The following is an 18,905-nucleotide window of genomic DNA, read 5'->3' as shown; positions in this document are numbered from 1 at the left end:
AGCTCTAAACAGAAGAAGATTTGCACACTGCCTGGGGCAGGGCAGGCAAAGGGGAAGGAGGCGGGGTCAGGTAGTGTGTGGAGGGGATGGAAGTATGGCTAGTGGATGGAGCATGAGTTAAGCGGGGGCTTCAGAGGCTGAGAATTAAGCTCTGTGTGCACTAGACGAGGAAAGTGGGGGGGGGGGCGGGGAAGGCTAGGTGTCTTAGGGAAGCACAGTGAGGAAATCAGACTCTCCTGTAAACTGCCTCCACAGCAGAGGGGTTCCATAGCAACCCAGCCCTGCTGTCAATCTTCAGAGCCTGCCCCTCACCGGATGTGGTTTATCCTTGCTTCCTGTGAGGAGGGGAGGAACTGGGTCTTAGTGCCCGTGGCACAGAAGCCGCATTTGCTGCTCTGGACCAGCTGCTGGCAAGTTCGGCCGGAGGTCTGCGGTCAAGGTAAGGACCCTGAATGTGTACCAAAGAGCAGATAATAACCGCAGGAGCTGTGCTCGCTCTCGCCCATAGGTCAGCAGGCTTGCCCTGGGGAAATGTGAGTCGTCTTGTAGCTCTGCGTGTTTCTGGGAGGAAATAGGGACCCTGGTCTTAGAAAGCAACCCTGATTCTGAAAATGGTGGCTTCCTAGATCACAGTTAAAGCCAAGCTCTGGCTTCTAAATGGTAAGGAGAGAACTTTGAACCGAATTCATGTCCACAATGTGCTGTCCTGGCCCTGGGCTCTAAAATGCCCCAGGGAGAGTACACAAACAAAGGAAGTGGACTGGACTTAATCACCTCAAGATAGGGAGCTAATGTTTAAAAAAAAGAGAGATGTAGACATAATAGTGTGGGGAAAAAAATTTAAAACACTAGAAAAAACCCTAATGTCAGTGAAATGTGAGTTGGGTCCTTAAAACTTTAATGGTGGAATGAGAGCACCAACTTGTGCAATTTCTGTACAGATTTTTAAATGCCTGAGGCGGCACTTGCAACCCCCACCTCAGAAAAACCAAGAACTGTAAAAAGCCGCCTGCGAAAGGCACGGGGTTGGCTCTCCCTAACACAGGGTGGTGGGTGGTCTCAGTGAACCAAAAGGAAGAGATACTTTGAGGCTTAGGATAGCCACGCCCAGCCCTTGGGAGTCAGAGGAAGCCTAACTTCACATAGCCACGCCCAGCCCGTGGGTGTGGGAGGACTAACCCTGTGGCCACGCCCAGCCTGTGGGTGTCAGGAAGCCTAACCGGGTGGCCACGCCCATCCTGTGGGTGTCAGAGGAGGCCGAACCGGGTGGCCACCCTCAGCACTTGGGAGTCAGAGGAGGCCTAACCGGGTGGCCACCCCCAGCCCGTGGGTGTCAGAGGAGGCCTAACCGGGTGGCCACGCCCATCCTGTGGGTGTCAGGAAGCCTAACCGTGTGGCCACGCCCAGCCCGTGGGAGTCAGAGGAGGCCTAACGGGGTGGCCACGCCCAGCACTTGGGAGTTAGAGGAGGCCTAACAGGGTGGCCACGCCCAGCCCGTGGGAGTCAGAGGAGGCCTAACCGGGTGGCCACGCCCAGCCCGTGGGAGTCAGAGGAGGCCTAACCGGGTGGCCACGCCCAGCCCGTGGGAGTCAGAGGAGGCCTAACCGGGTGGCCACGCCACACCCAGCCCAGCCGGTGGGAGTTAGAGGAGGCCTAACTTGGTAGCCTCGCCCAGCGTACGGAGGTCAGAAGGAACCATACATATCTGGAGGCTTTTATGTTCTCCTGAACTACTTTAAAAATCAGGAACGGAGGGAGAAACAGCACAGCTGGGGATTAGTGTTTGCTTAGCATTTGTGAAGCCCTAGGTAAAGTTGCAAAGACTGCAAAAGCAGATGTTATTAAATGTATTTAGCACTCCGGAGGCAGAGGCAGGCAGATCTCTGTGAGTTTAAGGCCAGCCTGGTCTACAGAGCAAGTTCCAGGACAGCTAGGGCTACACAGAGAAACCCTGTCTTTAAAAAGCCAAAAAAAAGCCGGGCGGTGGTGGCGCACGCCTTTAATCCCAGCACTCGGGAGGCAGAGCCAGGCGGATCTCTGTGAGTTCGAGGCCAGCCTGGGCTACCAAGTGAGTTCCAGGAAAGGCGCAAAGCTACACAGAGAAACCCTGTCTCGAAAAACCAAAAAAAAAAAAAAAAAAAGGGACCAGCACAGTGTCTATCAAAATAATAATATAAATAAATAAAATAAATGGGATAGAGGCTGGAAAAGTAGCTCAGTGTTTGTTTAGCATTCGTGAGCCCTAGGTAAAGTTGCAAAGACAGCAAAAGCAGATGTTATTAAATACGAGTAAATACGTGAAAGAGTTAAAGCCTCCTTCCAAAACTCACCTACCGTTAGAAATAAGAGGATAAGCTAGGCCGTGGTGGTGCTCACCTTTAGTCCCAGCACTCAGGAGGCAGAGGCAGGGAGGTCTCTGTGAGTTCAAGGCCAGCCAGGTCTACAGAGCAAGTTCCAAGACAGCCAGGACTGTTACACAGAGAAAATGTCTCAAAAGAGAGAGGGGGGAAGGGGATAATGGGAAATTAAGTGGGGTGAGGAGAAAAAGAATGAGGAAATACAGCAGTGGGTGAGGGAAGTGGGCAAAGTATGAAGTGTACGAGGTATACATAAGAATTTTACAGCAGTTCCCATAACTTAGTAAAATGAATGCAGACAAAGAAAAAGTGTCAGTTTAAAGTGTTTGAGCAGGATACTAGCTAGCATCCTGGTTGAATGCAACCTGAAACCTCGCGCACAGCATAGGGATATTTAAAATGCTGCCCAATTCGGAGCTGGTAAAGTGAGAGTCCTCTCTGCTCCTCTCAGAAGTGTTCTCTGAGAAGGAACAGCCTTGGTCTTGTATAGGCCACTTTAGCCTTGGTATCCAGTACCTAACATCAGTGAAGATATACGAAGGTGAGGGAATCACTTCCAAAACTAATGGGGCCTCTGAAAGTCGAGGCGCTATAGTGTGACCTGGACATGTAGTCCTGACTAGCCACAGTCAGTGTTCCCAGGGCATTTTCAGCCCAAGAGGGCAAAGGTTAGTGCTGTGAGTTTCAGCATCTTCCTCACATCTTTGTGAGAGTGTGTGTGTGTGTGTGTGTGCGCGCGTGCGTGTGAAATCTGTGTTTTCTCAGTGCATGTGTATATGTATGTGTCAATGTGTGAGTGCATGTTTGTGGAAACCAGAGGCCAAACTAAGGTGGTATTCCCTAGAAGCTGTCCATCTTGTGTTTAAGATGGCGTTTCTTCATGGCCTGGATCTGGCAAATAGGCTAGCTTTGCTGGTTGCAAAGGCCCAGGGATCCTTCTGTCTCTATCCCAGAACTGAGATTATAAATGCAATCCACCACACTTCGCTTTGCTTTTTACCCATGGATTCTAGGTTTAAAGCTCAGGGCAAGCTCATTATGGATTGAGATACCATCCTAGCCCATCAGCATGTCTTATTTCAATCCAGAGGTAAAATTCTTAGTCTGATATTGTAGGACCCAGTGAAAAGAAGGGTCATGGTGCTATGCTTAACATGGAGCCTAGGAAAGGAACCGCAAGTAGGGTTGAAGACACCAAAGAACATTGGATGGACCATTTTAGAATTCTCAGTACTCTGTACGCAGTCATTTCAGTAGATTGAGTTCTCTGAAGCTCTTCTCCAGACTCCTAGGCATCTTTCATATGGCAAGGAAAATAGAACAATTCTGGACATGATTAGAACTAAGAGTACTCAGGCAACTCTGTAAGTCAGAATTAATGGAAGCCGGTCAGGAGAACAAAAGCCCAGTGTATTCTTACCATAGTGTTCTCCTCAAAATATGGGAAAAGAAATTTTAGGGAAAGCCAAGGTGTCTGAAATCTGCAAAGACTGCTTATAGTATATTATTTTCCTGATCTAGGTGACAAGATCACCTGCTCTGCTACCCAAACTACAGCTTTCTCTTCCTGACTACAGCCATCATGCCCAGAGGAAAGAAGAGTAAGGCCCGCGCTCGAGAGAAACGTCGCCAGGTCCAAGATGAGGCCCAGGGGCTAAATGATGCTCAGGCAAAGGCATCAGAGAAAGGGGAGTCACGTGCCTGCTCTGATCAAGCTTCAGGAGATGCTAAGCCAAGCACTCCTCCTACTGGCATACCACTGGGTAAGGCACCCACCGTGACTGCTAGTAACGACATGGCCCACAAAAGGTCTGGGAAAGGTGCAAAGGGCCAAGAAGAGAAAAGTGAGAGTTCTTTTAGGGCCCCACTCTCCACTGGGAGCATGCAGATGGATCTTTTATCAAGGAAGACAGGAATGCTGGTGGAGTACATGCTCTGCAAGTACAAAATTAAACAGCCTGCGAAGAGGGGAGAGATGCTCAAAGTTATCAACAAAAGGTTCAAGGAGCACTTCCCCGAGATCCTCAAGAAAGCCACATATCGTTTGGATATGGTGTTTGGCCTGGAGTTGAAAGAAATCCAGCCCAATGGTCAATCCTACATGCTTATCAGCAAGCTTGATTTCCAGGATGATGGAAGTAGGAGCAATGAGCTGGGTCTTCCCACCAGGGGCATTCTGATCCCTCTCCTAAGTGTGATCTACTTAAATAACTACTGTGCTTCAGAGGAGGAGATCTGGCACTTCCTGAATATGCTAGGAGTCTATGATGGGGTCCCACATCTCATCTTTGGGGATGTCAGGAAGCTCATTACTAAAGAGCTAGTGCAGGAAAAGTACCTGGAATACCGTCAGGTTCCTGATGGGGATCCTCCATCGTATCAGTTCCTGTGGGGCCCGAGAGCCTATGCTGAAACCAGCAAGATGAAAGTGATGGACTTTTTAGCTAAAGTCAGTGAAACCATGCCCAGTGCTTACTCATCTCTCTATGAGAAGGCTTTGATTGAAGAGGAAGAGAAAGCCAAAGCCGAAGCTGCAGCCAAGCCTGGCACTAAGGGCAAGGCCAAGGGACATACTAAGACCAAGTTAAGCCATCCTACTCACAAGTGAGATATAGGTAGCCTCTGCTATATGATTGAAAAGGTCTGTTCATCTTTTTACAAATAAGTTGTTGATAAGGTTTTGGGGGTGTTTTAACAAATTGTTAACTTAGAGTTAGAATATATACAGATAAATTTTGTAGACTGTTTCTTTACTGCTGTTTGTCAAGTTGAATGTTCACATTTTGAAATACAAATTGGGATTTTGCATGTAAGTTTGGCGGTGCTACATCAAAGTAACATGGCATTTATAGAGGAAACATCTTGGAGATAGAAAAATATGTAGCAAAATATTTGAAAATGGACAAAAGTGAAAGTTGGTCATTTGTTGTTTAATCAGTTACTTTTTTCAAACTTAAGAGATGTACACCTGCATTTGTTTTTGATATTAAAGAATGCATGAGAAATTCAATCACAGTGAGTCAGATCTCTTTTTTAAGACTCATGCTCTACCTAAACAGTAATTAAACATCCAGTCTTGGGACGTCTTCAGATTTATACTGAAGATGTTTATTGAAAGTAGATATGCCGTGCTAGATTCCAGGAGAAGATCTCATTATGCATGAGAATGAAAACTAGTTTTCTTCCCAATAAAGAAAGAAACGGGTTTTTGTGGCATTGGACAGAAAACATTTTTAAGCTGCTTTTTTTAAGAAACATTTCTGATAGTTAATTTTATTGCAATTTAAAATGCTGTATACTCTGTGGTATTTCAATTTAAACATGAAGAAAAATAATCCCAGGTGGATAGGTAGCAATGAATCAAATCAAAATGCTTATATTAATGACTTCCACTTTAAAAAAAAAAATTTCTTTCACAACTGAGCTTTTATATACCAAACTCTGAAGTCATATATTGTGTTCACGTAACCAAAACAGCCATGTGTTGTTTCTCTTTGAACTTATTCCAGTGATGTTCCAGCCTACAACTTAGCAGATTTTCCCCAAGACCTCACATAACAATCAAACCTCGTAATCTTTAATTCCCTGACTCACAGTTTTATGCCACATACAGTCCTGCTGAGGGCTGATCCTTCTGTACACTGTGAAGATTTGTCCTCTGTGAGTAGTTTTATAACCAAGTTGTTCGGCCAATAGCCAGGCAGGATAAGGTTAGGGAGAAAAACCCAAACTAAGGGGGGGGAAGAAGGGCAGAGTCAGAGAGTTACCAGCTAGACTGCAGAGGAAGCAAGATGAGAATGCCAGGCTGAGAAAAGGTACCAAGCCATGTGGCTAAACAGATAGGAATTATGGGTTAATTTAAGGGTAAGAGCCTGAGCTGCCGGCCAATATTTATAATTAATGTGGCCTCTGTGTGGTAATTTAGAAAGCAGCTGCTGGGTATTTGGGAGTTGCTGGCAGCACAGAAACTTCCAACTACACAGTACATACTCAATTTCCGTATTTCACAGCACATTATCACATTTTTTTTAGGAAAATGGACTGCTATGACCAGAGACATGACAGTCCTGACAGGGCAAGGACTGAGGAGTAGTTTTTTAAGAAATGGTTCTACTAGAAACACAAGACCAGATATAACTGAAAATATTCCAGAAACAAATGCACAACTGAGACTCCAAATTGCGGTTGAACATGCTTTGTTGTAGGATAGAAAACTAGCCCCCTCTATGAAATGTTCTGGTGACCCCCAGACAGTCACAGCCTCTCCTGAGTCAATATCCTGCTATTTTCTGGTTATACCAAGAAATAAACAATCAGCAAATGATTTAAACATTTTGTTTTGTTTTGATTTTTTTGTTTGTTTTTTTGAGACAGGTTCTGTGTAGCTTTGGAGCCTGTCCTAGATCTCACTCTGTAGACCAGGCTGGCCTCGAACTCACAGAGAGCTGCCTGCATCTACCTCTCCAGTGCAGAGCGCTTGGGTTCCACCTTCGCTGCTTCATCTGTGATAACCTTCCTCTTGGGCATCCTGGCAGCACTGTGTAGCCGCCACTGCACAAACTGCTGGGATTAAAGGTGTGCACCACCACCACCTGGCTGATTTAACCTCTTAAAAAAATCTTTTACACTTAAAAAAAATGGAATGAAGTGGGATTTTCCACCACCTTTTACAAATGTTGCTAGAGTTATTAAAAAACTCAAATTTAGTAAATAGTTGATAAAAATATTCCCACTTAGTCGGACCTGGTTCTCTCTTCTACTTCAGAGGCTGGACTCTGGTTTTCAGCCTCTCCATTTTCTCCAAGCAGATCTGTAGTTTGCTGGTCAGCCACTTCAGCCCGTTTGCCCTTTGTTCCTCTCTTCCCTTTCGTGTACACTTTCTTGTATGAGGATGTATCCTTTCCCGCAGCATTTTCCTGCTTTGCGTCAGCCTTGGCAGGGGCGGGCTTGGCCAACAGCCTCGCAGAGCAGCGCTTGGGTGCCACCTTTGCTGCTGCATCTGCGATAACCTTCCTCTTGGGCATCCTGGCAGCACTGTGTAGTGGCCACTGCACGAACTGCTGCTGCCTGCCGTGGAGGCCAATTCCCACGTGTTTTTTAGTTTTTTTTTTTATTATTATTTATTTACAGAAGAGGGTGCCAGATCTCATTACAGATGGTTGTGAGCCACCATGTGGGTGCTGGGAATTGAACTCAGGACCTCTGGAAGAGCAGTCGGTGCTCTTAACCTTTGAGCCATCTCTCCAGCCCAATTCCCACGTTTTATGAAGGTCATACGAGGCAGGTAAACGCAAATGCTGTCCATTTTGTACTGTTCTCTCAATCCTACAAGAAGAAACCTCTCAAACTCATTTCTCAGTGTTATGTCAAAATTTTTTTTCCTGTGGAGATGCAATGCATGTCTCTTCACCCCAGATAGCCCACAACAGACCAAAATACAGATAACACCGAAGTCCGAACTTGGTAAGCCATGAGTTTTATTGGGGTTACATACAGGAGAAGAAATGTCTCAAAGACTGCTGTATCACCAAAGCTCCCTCTCCCCCCAATGAGTGACTGACTGGTCAAAATAGTGGGAACTTAGAGCACACTTCACAGCCTGCAGGAAGATCACCAGGTTGGAGACTGTCCTTCCCAAGTGCTACAGTAGTAGATCTAAACCTCTTCCAAGCAGCTTGGCTGGTTTCTGCTGCTTCCAGGCAGCTGTTCTGGTCTCAGAGTCTTAGCAGCTTTTCACCTTTGAAAGTCGTCGCAGCATAGTTTTTCTGAGTCTTGGCAGTTTGGCTCTTCTGAGAGTCTTTTTTGCAGCTCTGCTTCCTTTTGTCTTAAGCGAGACTCTGAGCTTTTGTTGTTTTCTCTGGCAGGGAATGGCCAAGTGAATCTGGTCAGTTTCAGAAACTTCCTGAAGGTATCGAGTTGTTTACCTTCCTATTTAAAGAGCTTCCTGGAGCTATTTTCAGTCGTTTACCTTCCTGCTTAAGGAGCTTCCTGGAGGATGGAGTATTTCTTCCTGAGTCCTCAGAGGAAATAGTTGCATAGCAAACACTCAGGAGAATGAGAAGCTTAGAGTGTGTTTTAATAGTTTAAAGTTATGATTTGAGACTAGGTCCCTTTTTCAGAGTCCATTCCTCCTAAGTTGATTCGTGGTCTGTGGCTCTTCTTACAGTTTTATTTTCAGTATTTCAACATGTGTCTGATGTAAAGGAGGGACCTTTTCATCAAAATACTGAATTAAAATACATAGAACAAGACTCTCAAAATGTATAAATAAGCACAGGAAAAACAGACTATTCAGTGACATATATTTATATTCTCAGTGTTACGTATCCTCAACTGATAAGGGGCATGAGGTCAGGATGGAGGGAGACATTCTAGAGCAATTGCCAGCTCATGTGTTCCCTCAACTATATGACATAACACTGGCCACTGTGGATATCTACTTTAATGTGGGGAGTAATACTCAAAGGACAGAAGTTACACCCAAATCTAATTCTAATAAAGGTAGTAATTTATCAGTTTTCCCCTTAATATATCTATCGTTGGATGTTTCCAGTGCTATAGTTTCCCTATCTCATACAATTTGTAGAACAGCTACTATTATGGGATACCTGAGGACAGACCGCCTGAGAGGCTTGAATAAGTCAATGATATGGAGCCCTTATTCTGCACCCACTGGGCTGTCCCATACAGAGCAGCACAGAACATCCTGACCTCCAATTTGCATGAGGTTTTCAAGGCAAAAACTGCAATTGTGTGACATAGATAGAAAGCCAGCTGTGGAGATCTGCAGCATTCAAATAGACATTGTTGAGAGAAGCAGAAAGATAGCACCTAAGTGGTCAGGGACACATTGTATGGAAATATGTGACCAATGACCAGTTTTCCCAAGATAATTTTAACATTTGAAGTTTTTCTTAATAGTTTCACGAGATGGTGTAACTATAGTTCAGGAGCCCACTACATTCCTCACTGGTTCTAGGAGAATGAGTCGCATTATCAACTCCTACCTTGGAAGTTTCATTTTAGGGCCCCTTGTATCTTTAATGTCCTTTTCTTTTGATTGGCTGGGAGGTGGGGATCAAAGGATAAACATTGACATATAAAAATGAGCATTAAGATCCACAGAACAATAAGACAGAAAAAAATAAGCACCTGCTTTACCCAGGTAAATTTTGGTAACAATGAAGTGGGCCATCCAGTCAGATCCCAGCCCCCATTTTGAGTAACCATTTCTGCAAGTTTTTGTAACTCTGTTTTTTTCCCAGTAATTCAGTTGTTACTGTCAGAGAGATTAAAACAGCACATTGTCCTAATTTCTTGGCATCCTTGATGGTGCAGTAACATTAAGTAATCAATAGTGGCCCTTGTATCTATTATAGCCTGTCAGTGGACTTTTTGTTCTTTATTTAATAAGGCAATGGCTTTGGACATATCGTTTAAACCTTTAGCTATTTTAAAGGCCATCCAGCTAAGCTGCTTATCAGTGTAGGCAGCCAGAATGGGGAGGCTTATTACAGAGAACATGATGGTCAAAGCCTCAGCTTTTGAGAGGAGGAAGAGATCATCATCACAGTCTTCAGTTAAGGGCTCTCTCTGTCTCTGACTCCGGTGTCTTGTTGGACTTTTTTTCTTCCTGGACTGTTGAGAAAATAATTGACAGTTTGCTTAAATATCAAAGGGTATTGTGAGACAAGTTAGTGGGAAGATAACTCTAAGTGTACTGTTCAAAAGTGAAAAACCATCCTTCAGGCAAAGGAATATAGCCTGTCCCATCTTGACCTGGTTTTACCTCAGTAAAGCCCACCTCCTAGTGTTCTCCCTGTATCTTTCCTCAAGTCCCGACTCTCATGGGTACCTTAGATGGTGGCCCGGTGGTTGTTTGGGTACAATGTGTATGCCACCTGGCAGTGTCCCAACCCATCTTTTCTAGATGTGACATGTAAAACTTGTGTCTTAATAGTTCTGTTGGTTTTGTACTGCCCAAGTTGGTCCCTTGATGGAGTTGGTGATTCAGGTTAATTCCCACTGTTTGGGGGAGGAAATGGCATCCATCTGGGAGGTACTTCCCTTTAGTTTCATCTCCAGTGGCCTGGAGCTGGGCTCGCTAGCTATTGTTCTCTTCCTTGTATGAAGGCTGAGGTAGTAAAAGAGGCTCAGATATAGACACAAAATTGCAGAGGCCCACTCCTAGGGCAGCCTCTTTGGCCACCTGATTGGCAAGCCTGTTTCCTATGGCCTCCGGAGAGTCATTTTATGTCCTTTACAGTGTATTATGGCTGCCTTTCTTGGAAGCCAGATAGCCTCTAGGAATCGTCTCTCTTTACAAATATTTCCATGAACATGGGCTGTTGGGAAAGGCATAATGTCTATCTGTAACATGTTTACAGTCTTCCCTTGCCCATGGCAGAGGGCCTATGTGAAAGCTATTATTAATTTAACCCTATGGGCAGATGTCCCATGATCCAATGCCTGAGCACAAATGACCTTATGTTTATTTACCACGGCTGCCCCACCATACCCCATTCCATCCTTTATAAAGCTACTCCCATCAGTGCACAGTACCTGATCACACTGAGCACAGAGGGTGTCTGTGAGATCAGGTCAAAACCTTTAGATGGTGTGGGCCACTTCTAGGCAGTCTTGAAGGGGGCTCATCAGGATCACCATCTGAGAGAAGCATAGCTAGGTTAAGAGCAGTGGTCTTTCTACATTGGCTGAACAAGGAATAAGGCCTAATACTGTGTGATGAAGGCACTGGAGAGTCATCAGTCAGGGGTGGTCTGTCGGAGGGCCTCCACTGTGTGTGGACCAGCCAGGCTAATGTCCTGGTATCAGTTTGTCAGCATCTTTGACAAGTAGGGCAGTGGCCACTACTGCTCTGGGGCAGGTTGGCTAGCCAGCAGCTACTGAGTCAAGTCTTTTGGGTAAGTAGGCAACAGGGTGTCTCTGGGGTCCTAAAGTTTGGGTTAGGACTCCCTTTGCTAGTCCCAGGGCCTCACTTAGAAACAGATTATTTCTGGTTAGTCATTTCTGGAGGGGCCATTTCTAAGATCTCAAAGGCCTTTTGTTCCTTTCACCCCACAAGAAGGAACTTAGTAGCCCTTCTCAGAATTGAGTGTAGTGGTTTTGCAATTTCAGTAAAACTTGGTATCCATAGTCAATAATATCCCACTGTCCTGAGGAATTCCTGGACTTGCTTCTTAGTCTTAGGCTGAGGGATTTGTAGGATTGCCTCAATACATCTCTGGGACAGGATGTATTTTCTTCTTTGTAACTTACAAAACCTAGTTAGGTAGCTTTTGTGCTACATAATTGGGACATCTTGGAGGAGACATGGTAGCCACTGTAGGGCAACAGGCCAGTGGAAAAATCATCTTGCCCCTGGTCTGTCCCCAAACCTGGAACTTTGAAATTCCCACCCCTATGACTCAGACTTAATGGCCAAATAATACTTGGACTAGCTTACTATGCATGTTTCCAAATCCCCATAAAGCCTGCCCTTTCTGCCCACCCCACTGCTGTCTCTGTTCCCGCTCAGAGGTAGCTGCCATTCTGTTTCTCTCCAATAAATCCCTATGTGACGTTTGTTGTGTGCTGTGACGTTGTGATATTCCTTAGTTCTGGATTGCTAAGATACCCTTGTACTGGAAAACCCTTTCAAGCCACGGTCTTGAAGCTCCCTTAACAGGCCTTTTGTGGCCTGTCTGCAATTGGCCTCAGTGTCAGCAGCCAATAGTAAATCATTTACATACTGTAAGAGGGTAACCTTTGGGTAATTCTTCCTAAAGGCAAGAAGATCTGCACTGGGAGCCTCGTCAATCAGGGTGGGTGAATTTTTAAATCCTTTTGGCAATCTAGTCCAAGTAAGTTGTCTATTAAATAACTTTTCTGGATCCATCCATTTAAAAGTAAATATAGGCTAGCTTACTTTAACTAGCAGCAGGCTGAAGAAAGCATCCTTCAGGTCCAGAATAGTGTAGACTTGTTTAATGGGGGAGCAAGAGACTAAGAATGATATATGGGTTTGGAAATGTGGGGTAAATAATTTCTACCCATTTATTTACTTCCCCAAATATTGGACAGTCCTGTAATTGTTGGTGCTGGGTTTTTGGATTGGAAGGAGAGGGGTGTTCCAAGGTGACTGGCAAGAAACTAAAATGTTAGCCTCCCTGAGTCTCTGGATATGAATGGCAATTCCTTTTTTCCCCTTCCCTTCCCATGGAGGTATTGTTTTACTTGGATTGGGGCTGTGGTAGTAGTCAACTGAACTACTACTGGGGCTTGATCTATTGCCTGTCCAGGTGGATTTATTTCTGTCAGTACCCCAGGAATCTTTACTTGTCATTCAGCCAGATGTGGGGTGGATTCCAGCTGGACTGGGGATGGCTCAGATAGTAACTGGTATTCTTCCACAACTGGACAAGTAACTTGGCTCTTAGTGGGGAGTTTGTAGTCTAATTCTGTCATGTCTTCCTTAAAGGTGATGGTGGCTTGTAGTTTCTGTAACAGGTCTTGGCCCAGTAGAGGATAGAGCATTCCAGTATAGCCAGGGATGTGTGCATGACTATACACCTCTTCCTAAGTCCTGGCCGGATTCCCCTGTTGCACCTTGGACTTTTACTTTTTGCCAGGGGTCTGTCGGATTTCTTTAGGACTGAAAAAGTCACCCCAGCGTCTACCAGGAAACTGTCTTGCCCCCAACTTGTAAAGTAACCCTGGCTTGTGAGAACTTAATGTAGTTGAGCCCTGCTCCCATCAGGCAGTTTCAGTTTCTTTATTTTTTTTTTAATTATTAAATGTATTCATTTATTTTACATCCCAAGAACTATGGAACGCTTCATGAATTTGTGTGTCATCCTTGCGCAGAACGCTTCATGAATTTGTGTGTCATCCTTGCGCAAGGGCCATGCTAATCTTCTCTGTATCGTTGCCATTTTAGTATATGTGCTGCGGAAGAGAGCACCCGTTTCAGTTTCTAATTGGAGGACTTTTACCTTGGGTGTTTTAGCCCATTTGTTCAGACCTTCATTTTTTCCACTGTCCTCTTTTACAATATGCACATTGATTTCAGGCTAGAGGAGATTTGAGCGGTCTCGCTGCATTTCCTGGTCCCTTCTGGAGGCTTTATTTATTACCTTCTGGCAGACTATACATCCCCATTGCTCTCAACAATTGCCTTTCCTACCTTTTTGCCTGTCTATCTTCTGGCAAATCTCGATTATTAAAGGCTCTCTAAGCTGCTTCCACTAACTCTAAGAGTATCTTTCCCTCAAATCATTCTAGCCTCTGGAAGGTCTTTCTAATATCCAGGGCTAACTGGGTGCCAAAGGCTATGTTTATAGCCCCTGTTTTCTAGGGCTTCTGGACCAATGGATGTATATGTCCAGTAGACTTCCAACAGCCTCTCCAGAAATGTAACAAGAGTTTCAGCTGGTGTTTGCAAAACTTCACTAACCTAAGACAAATTTGTGGGCTTCTGTGCAGCATTGCAGACACCATTTATCAGCGTGCAGCAGTAAGTATCAAGATTCCCAAGATTCCCCTTACCTTGTTCAATATTAAGGCCCCATTGAGGTCTGGTAGAAGGAAAGACAGTTTCCTAAATCAGGGGTCCTCAGGGGCTACTGACTTCCTGGTTTCCCTCCAGATCCTCTGTCTTCTGAAGTAAAGAGTGTTTGGAAGAGCTTTGGCAGTCATCCCTGATAAACCAATGAGTGAAAAACATTGTCTCAAAAAGAGAAATTAAACCTTGAGATTTGTTAGAGAAGGTGGGGGATGATTCTTCCAGCTATAAAGATTGCTGGCAGAAAAGGGAATATAGACCATAAATACAGCCATGGGAGGGGTACCATCATCACCAGTGTCTTCCCTTGGAGGGAAACCAAAGACCCTGGGGGGCAACTGGGCTGGAGGTTGGGCTATACCTGGGTCTTGTGAGTACAACTCTGTAGGGAAGCCTTGCATAAAGTTGAGAGGAGGGAGGTAGGGCATAGGAGGACCCGCTGCAGGTGTGGGAAGGACTAAGAATACAGTCAGGAGGGGTAGGTTCTGGAAGAGTCACAGGCAGGGCGAAAGTGGCAGTGGAAGCTCAGGATCAGGGTCCCCTGGCAGTATGGAAAGCTTTTTCTCCTGCATTTCTAAGATCTGGATTCTAAGTTTGTGGCACTCTGGGAACCAGGAAGGTTGCATTTCCAGGATATCCAGCCATATTTTAATGTAGGGAAACTGATCCAGGTGCTGGGTCTTCCTAGAATAGTAGACTAAACTGTAGCATGAATCTTAAAAGGTCTTATTAATAAAAACAAACCCAGGGCCAGGTATTGTGGTGAATGCTGGAAGACCAGAGAGACAGAACAGGCCACAGCTACCTCACCCTGCCAACTTCTCAGCTGATCCTGTTTCCTCAGACTGGAAGCCTCTGAGTCCTTATCCAAATGGATCTCAGCTGAGCTGCTGCTCAAAAGCCTAAAAGCTTAACCAGCTCTAGTTCCTGGTTTTCATGCCTTATATACCTTTCTGCTTTCTGCCATCACTTCCTGGGATTAAAGGCGTGAGTCACCATGCCTGGCTGTTTCCAGTGTGGCTTTAAACTCACAGAGATCCGAATGGATCTCTGCCTCCCAAGTGATAGGATTAAAGGTGTGTGCCACCATTTTCTGGTCTCTATGTCTATCTAGTGGCTCTTCTGTCCTCTGACCCCAGGTAAGTTTATTAGGGTGAACAATATATTGGGAGACACAATATATCACCACACTGTACCTGGCAGCAGCAACTTTGATATAGAATGACTTAGTATCTGGTCAACCCACACAGACAGCTAGCTAATCCAGTTCACAAAGTGAACGGGGGGGGGGGGGTTCCCCCTTGGAGAAGTGGACTTCAAATTCTGATTCCTGTGCTTTGAAAGCTAATTTAAAGTTTTGTAAAATGTATTCCTAGAGAGGGGTTGAGAGCATCAACATGGGTTGGTTCCCCATGTCTTCCTGTAACTGGAAAGGGTTAATGAGGTCACAGAAACACAATAGACCGAGACAACAAAAATGAAACAAACAGACATAGGACATAGATTGGTGGCCACCAAGACAAACCAGATCCTGAGGGTGTGTGACAGTGTCCCAGCCACAACACAGACTTGGAATCTTTAGGCTACATAAAGCTTTTTCCACGAGTCCCCCAATTAGCACCCTAGACTGACGAGAAACCAGAAACCTAGGTTTATCTTCTCTTTGAAGGTTCTGAATTCAGAGATGCAGGTAGACTCCTTTAAAAATTTTTAGGGGAAAGTTGGTGAGGCATAGTCAATTCCTAAGGCCATGGAACGTCCTCTCAGTCACCTACCCTAGGACCAACAGCCCTTACCCTTGTCTGGAAGGAGCCCTACCTCAAGGGCTGAGGGTTTTCTCTTCAGGTATATTGGTGGGACCTCCAAAATGTTGCAGGGTGCCTGAAGAGAGACTCCCCCCTGAGAGGCCCAAATAAGTCAAATAATATGGAGCCTTTATTCTCTGCTGGTGAGGCTTTCACATACAAAGTAGCAGGGAGCAGTCCTGACTTTCAGTTTGCTTGAACTATAAACCAAAACCCACAATTAGGTGACATATACAGAAAGGCAGCTATAGACGCCTGCAGGAAGCAAGCAGATGTTGTTTACAGAAGTGGAAAGGCAGCAGTTAAAGAGTCAGGCTGTTCTCATAACCTTGAGGTCAGGGATACATTGTAAGAAATTTATGTCTGGTCAACGTGACGAGTGACTAGTTTACTCATGATAATTTATCACTTAAAGTTTTTCCTAAGAACACTTTCAGGAGATGGCATAATTATAGTTCAGTACATATATCTATAGTTCAGTACATACATATATTTGGGCAGTGAGCTTTCTCCTTCTAAGTAGAGCCCCACCCATTCTATTCAAAGGAATCTTGTCTCTGATATATATATTTCACTGCGCTACTCATTTTAAAGTGTTAACAAATTAACAAACAATATACCTTTGAATCAAACTGAGAAGGTTTGCCAACAACAATGTTAACTCTCCTTTTGGTAGGACTGGGCATTTCCCAGAACTATTTATACCTCCAGAAAATTTTTTAAAAGCTTGAGATACAAACACACATATGGGAGAAATAAGGACGCAAGCACCTCAGAATATGAAGTTTGTTGCAGAGAGACCTACTCCACAGCCACTCCCTGACTAGAAATATCGCTTCTCATACTCGGTTAAGATTCTGAGTAATCTAAAGGGACCAGGGAGCATTGTTATGTCAAGCAAGGGAGGCTCTTCAGCTTTGATCGGAGTAACGTAATGAACCAAAATGCAAATGATAGAAGACCCCAGCAGAACAAAAGTGTGTGGGGAAAAGCAACAGTGGGAACTAAAGACAAACAAGGCAGAAAAGTCACTTTAGAAAATCTCACTACTTTATCCAGGGGAGGGCACTTCCAAGACATGGGTTGAACTTAGCCCCTTGTGGAGTGGGAAATAGCTTCAGAGACAAGATTCCTTTGAATAGAAGGGGTGAGGCTCTACTTAGAAGAGGGAGAAAAAAAAGTATCAAGATGGTGACAAGCAAGTGTGAATGATGAGTTACCCAGGAAAAACAGTCACACAGCACTTAGGTCCTTTGGTCAGACCTGAAAGACTTTCATTGTGCTGAGATCACTGACAAGCATTTACCCAGCAGGGTTCTTGCCTCCTACTGGGACTCATGGAGGCATGGGCCTCACATAGTGGATAAAATCTTTTCAAAAGGAAGGGAGCCTCCTTTTCTTCCAGAAGGCAAATCAGGGAACTTGGGTAGCAACAGAGCTGACAATATGCTTTTCAATAGAGAGGACAGAAAAGTGTCCCACCCTGTCCTTCATTAACCACATTGAGAGGGTTTTAAAGCAGGCCTATCAGATGGGGATCCCTCTGTTTTTATGTTAAGTCTTTTTTTGTTTTGTATTTGTTTTTCCTGGCCATGGCTGTCCTGGAACTCACTCTTTAGACCAAGCTTGCCTAGAACTCAGAAATCCACCTGCCTCTGACTCTGGAGTGCTGGGATTAAAGTCATATGCCACCACCTCCCAGCTTATGTTAAATCTTAAGTGTGTGTGTGGGGGGGGGCGGGGGGGGGGGAATCTCTTGGTTGGCATCTGCAGCCATGAGACAGAATAAGGAAGAGATTCAAAATATGCTAGTCACTGTATCAAATACTTTACATTCCTTGCACTTATTCTATGGCTACTAGAAGAGTGTCTTCCACAGTATAAGATAATCAAAACCCACAGTATTTCACCCCACCCAACCTGAGATTTCCTTTGTGCTCCTGAATTCCTTCTTGTTCCCGTTACTGTGAATGTTAGAGTTTATCAGGAAAGCACAAAGCTTGAGTCTAGGGCCGTGTCCTACGCAAACCAGATAAACTCTCTGTATTCAAACTACTGGATATGATATCCAGTAAAAGCAGTAAGCTCAGCAAAATAAATGTGAGGGAATTGTTTTTATGTGCTCATTTCACTTTGGAGCAAACATCTCACACTACCAGACCAGGCTGGCCTCAAAGTCTATTGAATTCTCCCACCTCCACTTCCTGAGTGCAAGGATTAAAAACCTGAAGCAGAACTCCCTGTTCACTGTGAAGAATGAAGAAAAAGAAATAATATATGTAGTAGTTATAGGATTATGTAGATTTGTGATGTCTGAAGGCTTCAAAAGTTCATGTCATTTGGAGGAAGGTAGATGGCACTGGAGATCATGATTTTAAGTGCTGCAATGTTTTCCAAAAATCAAATAACCACATTTTCTTTCACACTAAAAATATATATTTAAAAAAAAATCTTGCCGGGTGGTGGTGGCGCATGCCTTTAATCCCAGCACTCAAGAGGCAGAGCCAGGCGACCTCTGTGAGTTCAAGGCCAGCCTGGTCTACAGAGTGAAATCCAGAACAGGCACCAAAGCTACACAGAGAAACCCTGTTTCGAAAAAACAAACAAACAAACAAACAAAAAAATCTTAAAGATAGGAGGAGGGCTGATGGGGAGAAAGGTGATCGGAGTAGTGGCTAAGAGCTGGAAATGGGGGTTCATATGGATTAACATATAACATGTGTGGGAAAATGCCAGGAATCATAGTTTTCTAGTTAATTTATGCTAAAATACAAATAAATGAATAAAGCAAAAATAAGGCCTGATGGGTGTGGTGGAACACACTTGTAATCCTAACACTGGAGAGGAAGAGGCAGGAAAATTAAAAATTTCGGGTCAGTGAGTTTGAGGCTACTCTGGGTCTCAAATCTGTCTTTTAAAAAAAAAGCGAGCCAGGTGGATCTCTGTGAGTTTGAAGCCAGCCTGGGCTACAGAGTGAGTTCCAGGAAAGGCACAAAGCTACACAGAGAAACCCTGTCTCGAGAAAACCAAAAAATATTAAAAAAAAAAATTTAAAAAAGCGAAACAGAGACTGAACCACCACCTGCCTGAGCGGCCTTCCTTGTATCTACTAATTCCCTTTTATTTCAAATACACCCAAAGGTCTCAGGGAATTTCCATTGTACAATACAGTATTATTAA

General features: G+C 44.5%; 2 protein-coding genes and 1 pseudogene across 2 annotated transcripts; 1 reads left to right on the top strand and 2 right to left on the bottom strand.

Annotated features, from left to right (window-relative positions):
• Window positions 1-329: 329 nt before the first annotated feature.
• LOC131899098 (melanoma-associated antigen B4-like) lies at window positions 330-5,367 on the top strand. The gene is made up of 2 exons (XM_059250476.1): window positions 330-439; window positions 3,879-5,367. The coding sequence occupies exon 2, from the start codon at window positions 3,940-3,942 to the stop codon at window positions 4,963-4,965; it is 1,026 nt and encodes a 341-aa protein (XP_059106459.1). The 5' UTR covers window positions 330-439; window positions 3,879-3,939; the 3' UTR covers window positions 4,966-5,367.
• A 1,723-nt stretch (window positions 5,368-7,090) lies between these two features.
• LOC131899128 (non-histone chromosomal protein HMG-14-like) lies at window positions 7,091-7,381 on the bottom strand. The gene has a single exon (XM_059250515.1). The coding sequence runs from the start codon at window positions 7,379-7,381 to the stop codon at window positions 7,091-7,093; it is 291 nt and encodes a 96-aa protein (XP_059106498.1).
• A 5,840-nt stretch (window positions 7,382-13,221) lies between these two features.
• Window positions 13,222-13,320, bottom strand: LOC131900357 (U6 spliceosomal RNA; annotated as a pseudogene).
• Window positions 13,321-18,905: the final 5,585 nt, after the last annotated feature.

The sequence above is a fragment of the Peromyscus eremicus genome, chromosome X, assembly GCF_949786415.1.
Source record: "Peromyscus eremicus chromosome X, PerEre_H2_v1, whole genome shotgun sequence".
NCBI classification, from domain to species: domain Eukaryota; kingdom Metazoa; phylum Chordata; class Mammalia; order Rodentia; family Cricetidae; genus Peromyscus; species Peromyscus eremicus.
This window is presented reverse-complemented; position numbering and strand designations above follow the sequence as displayed.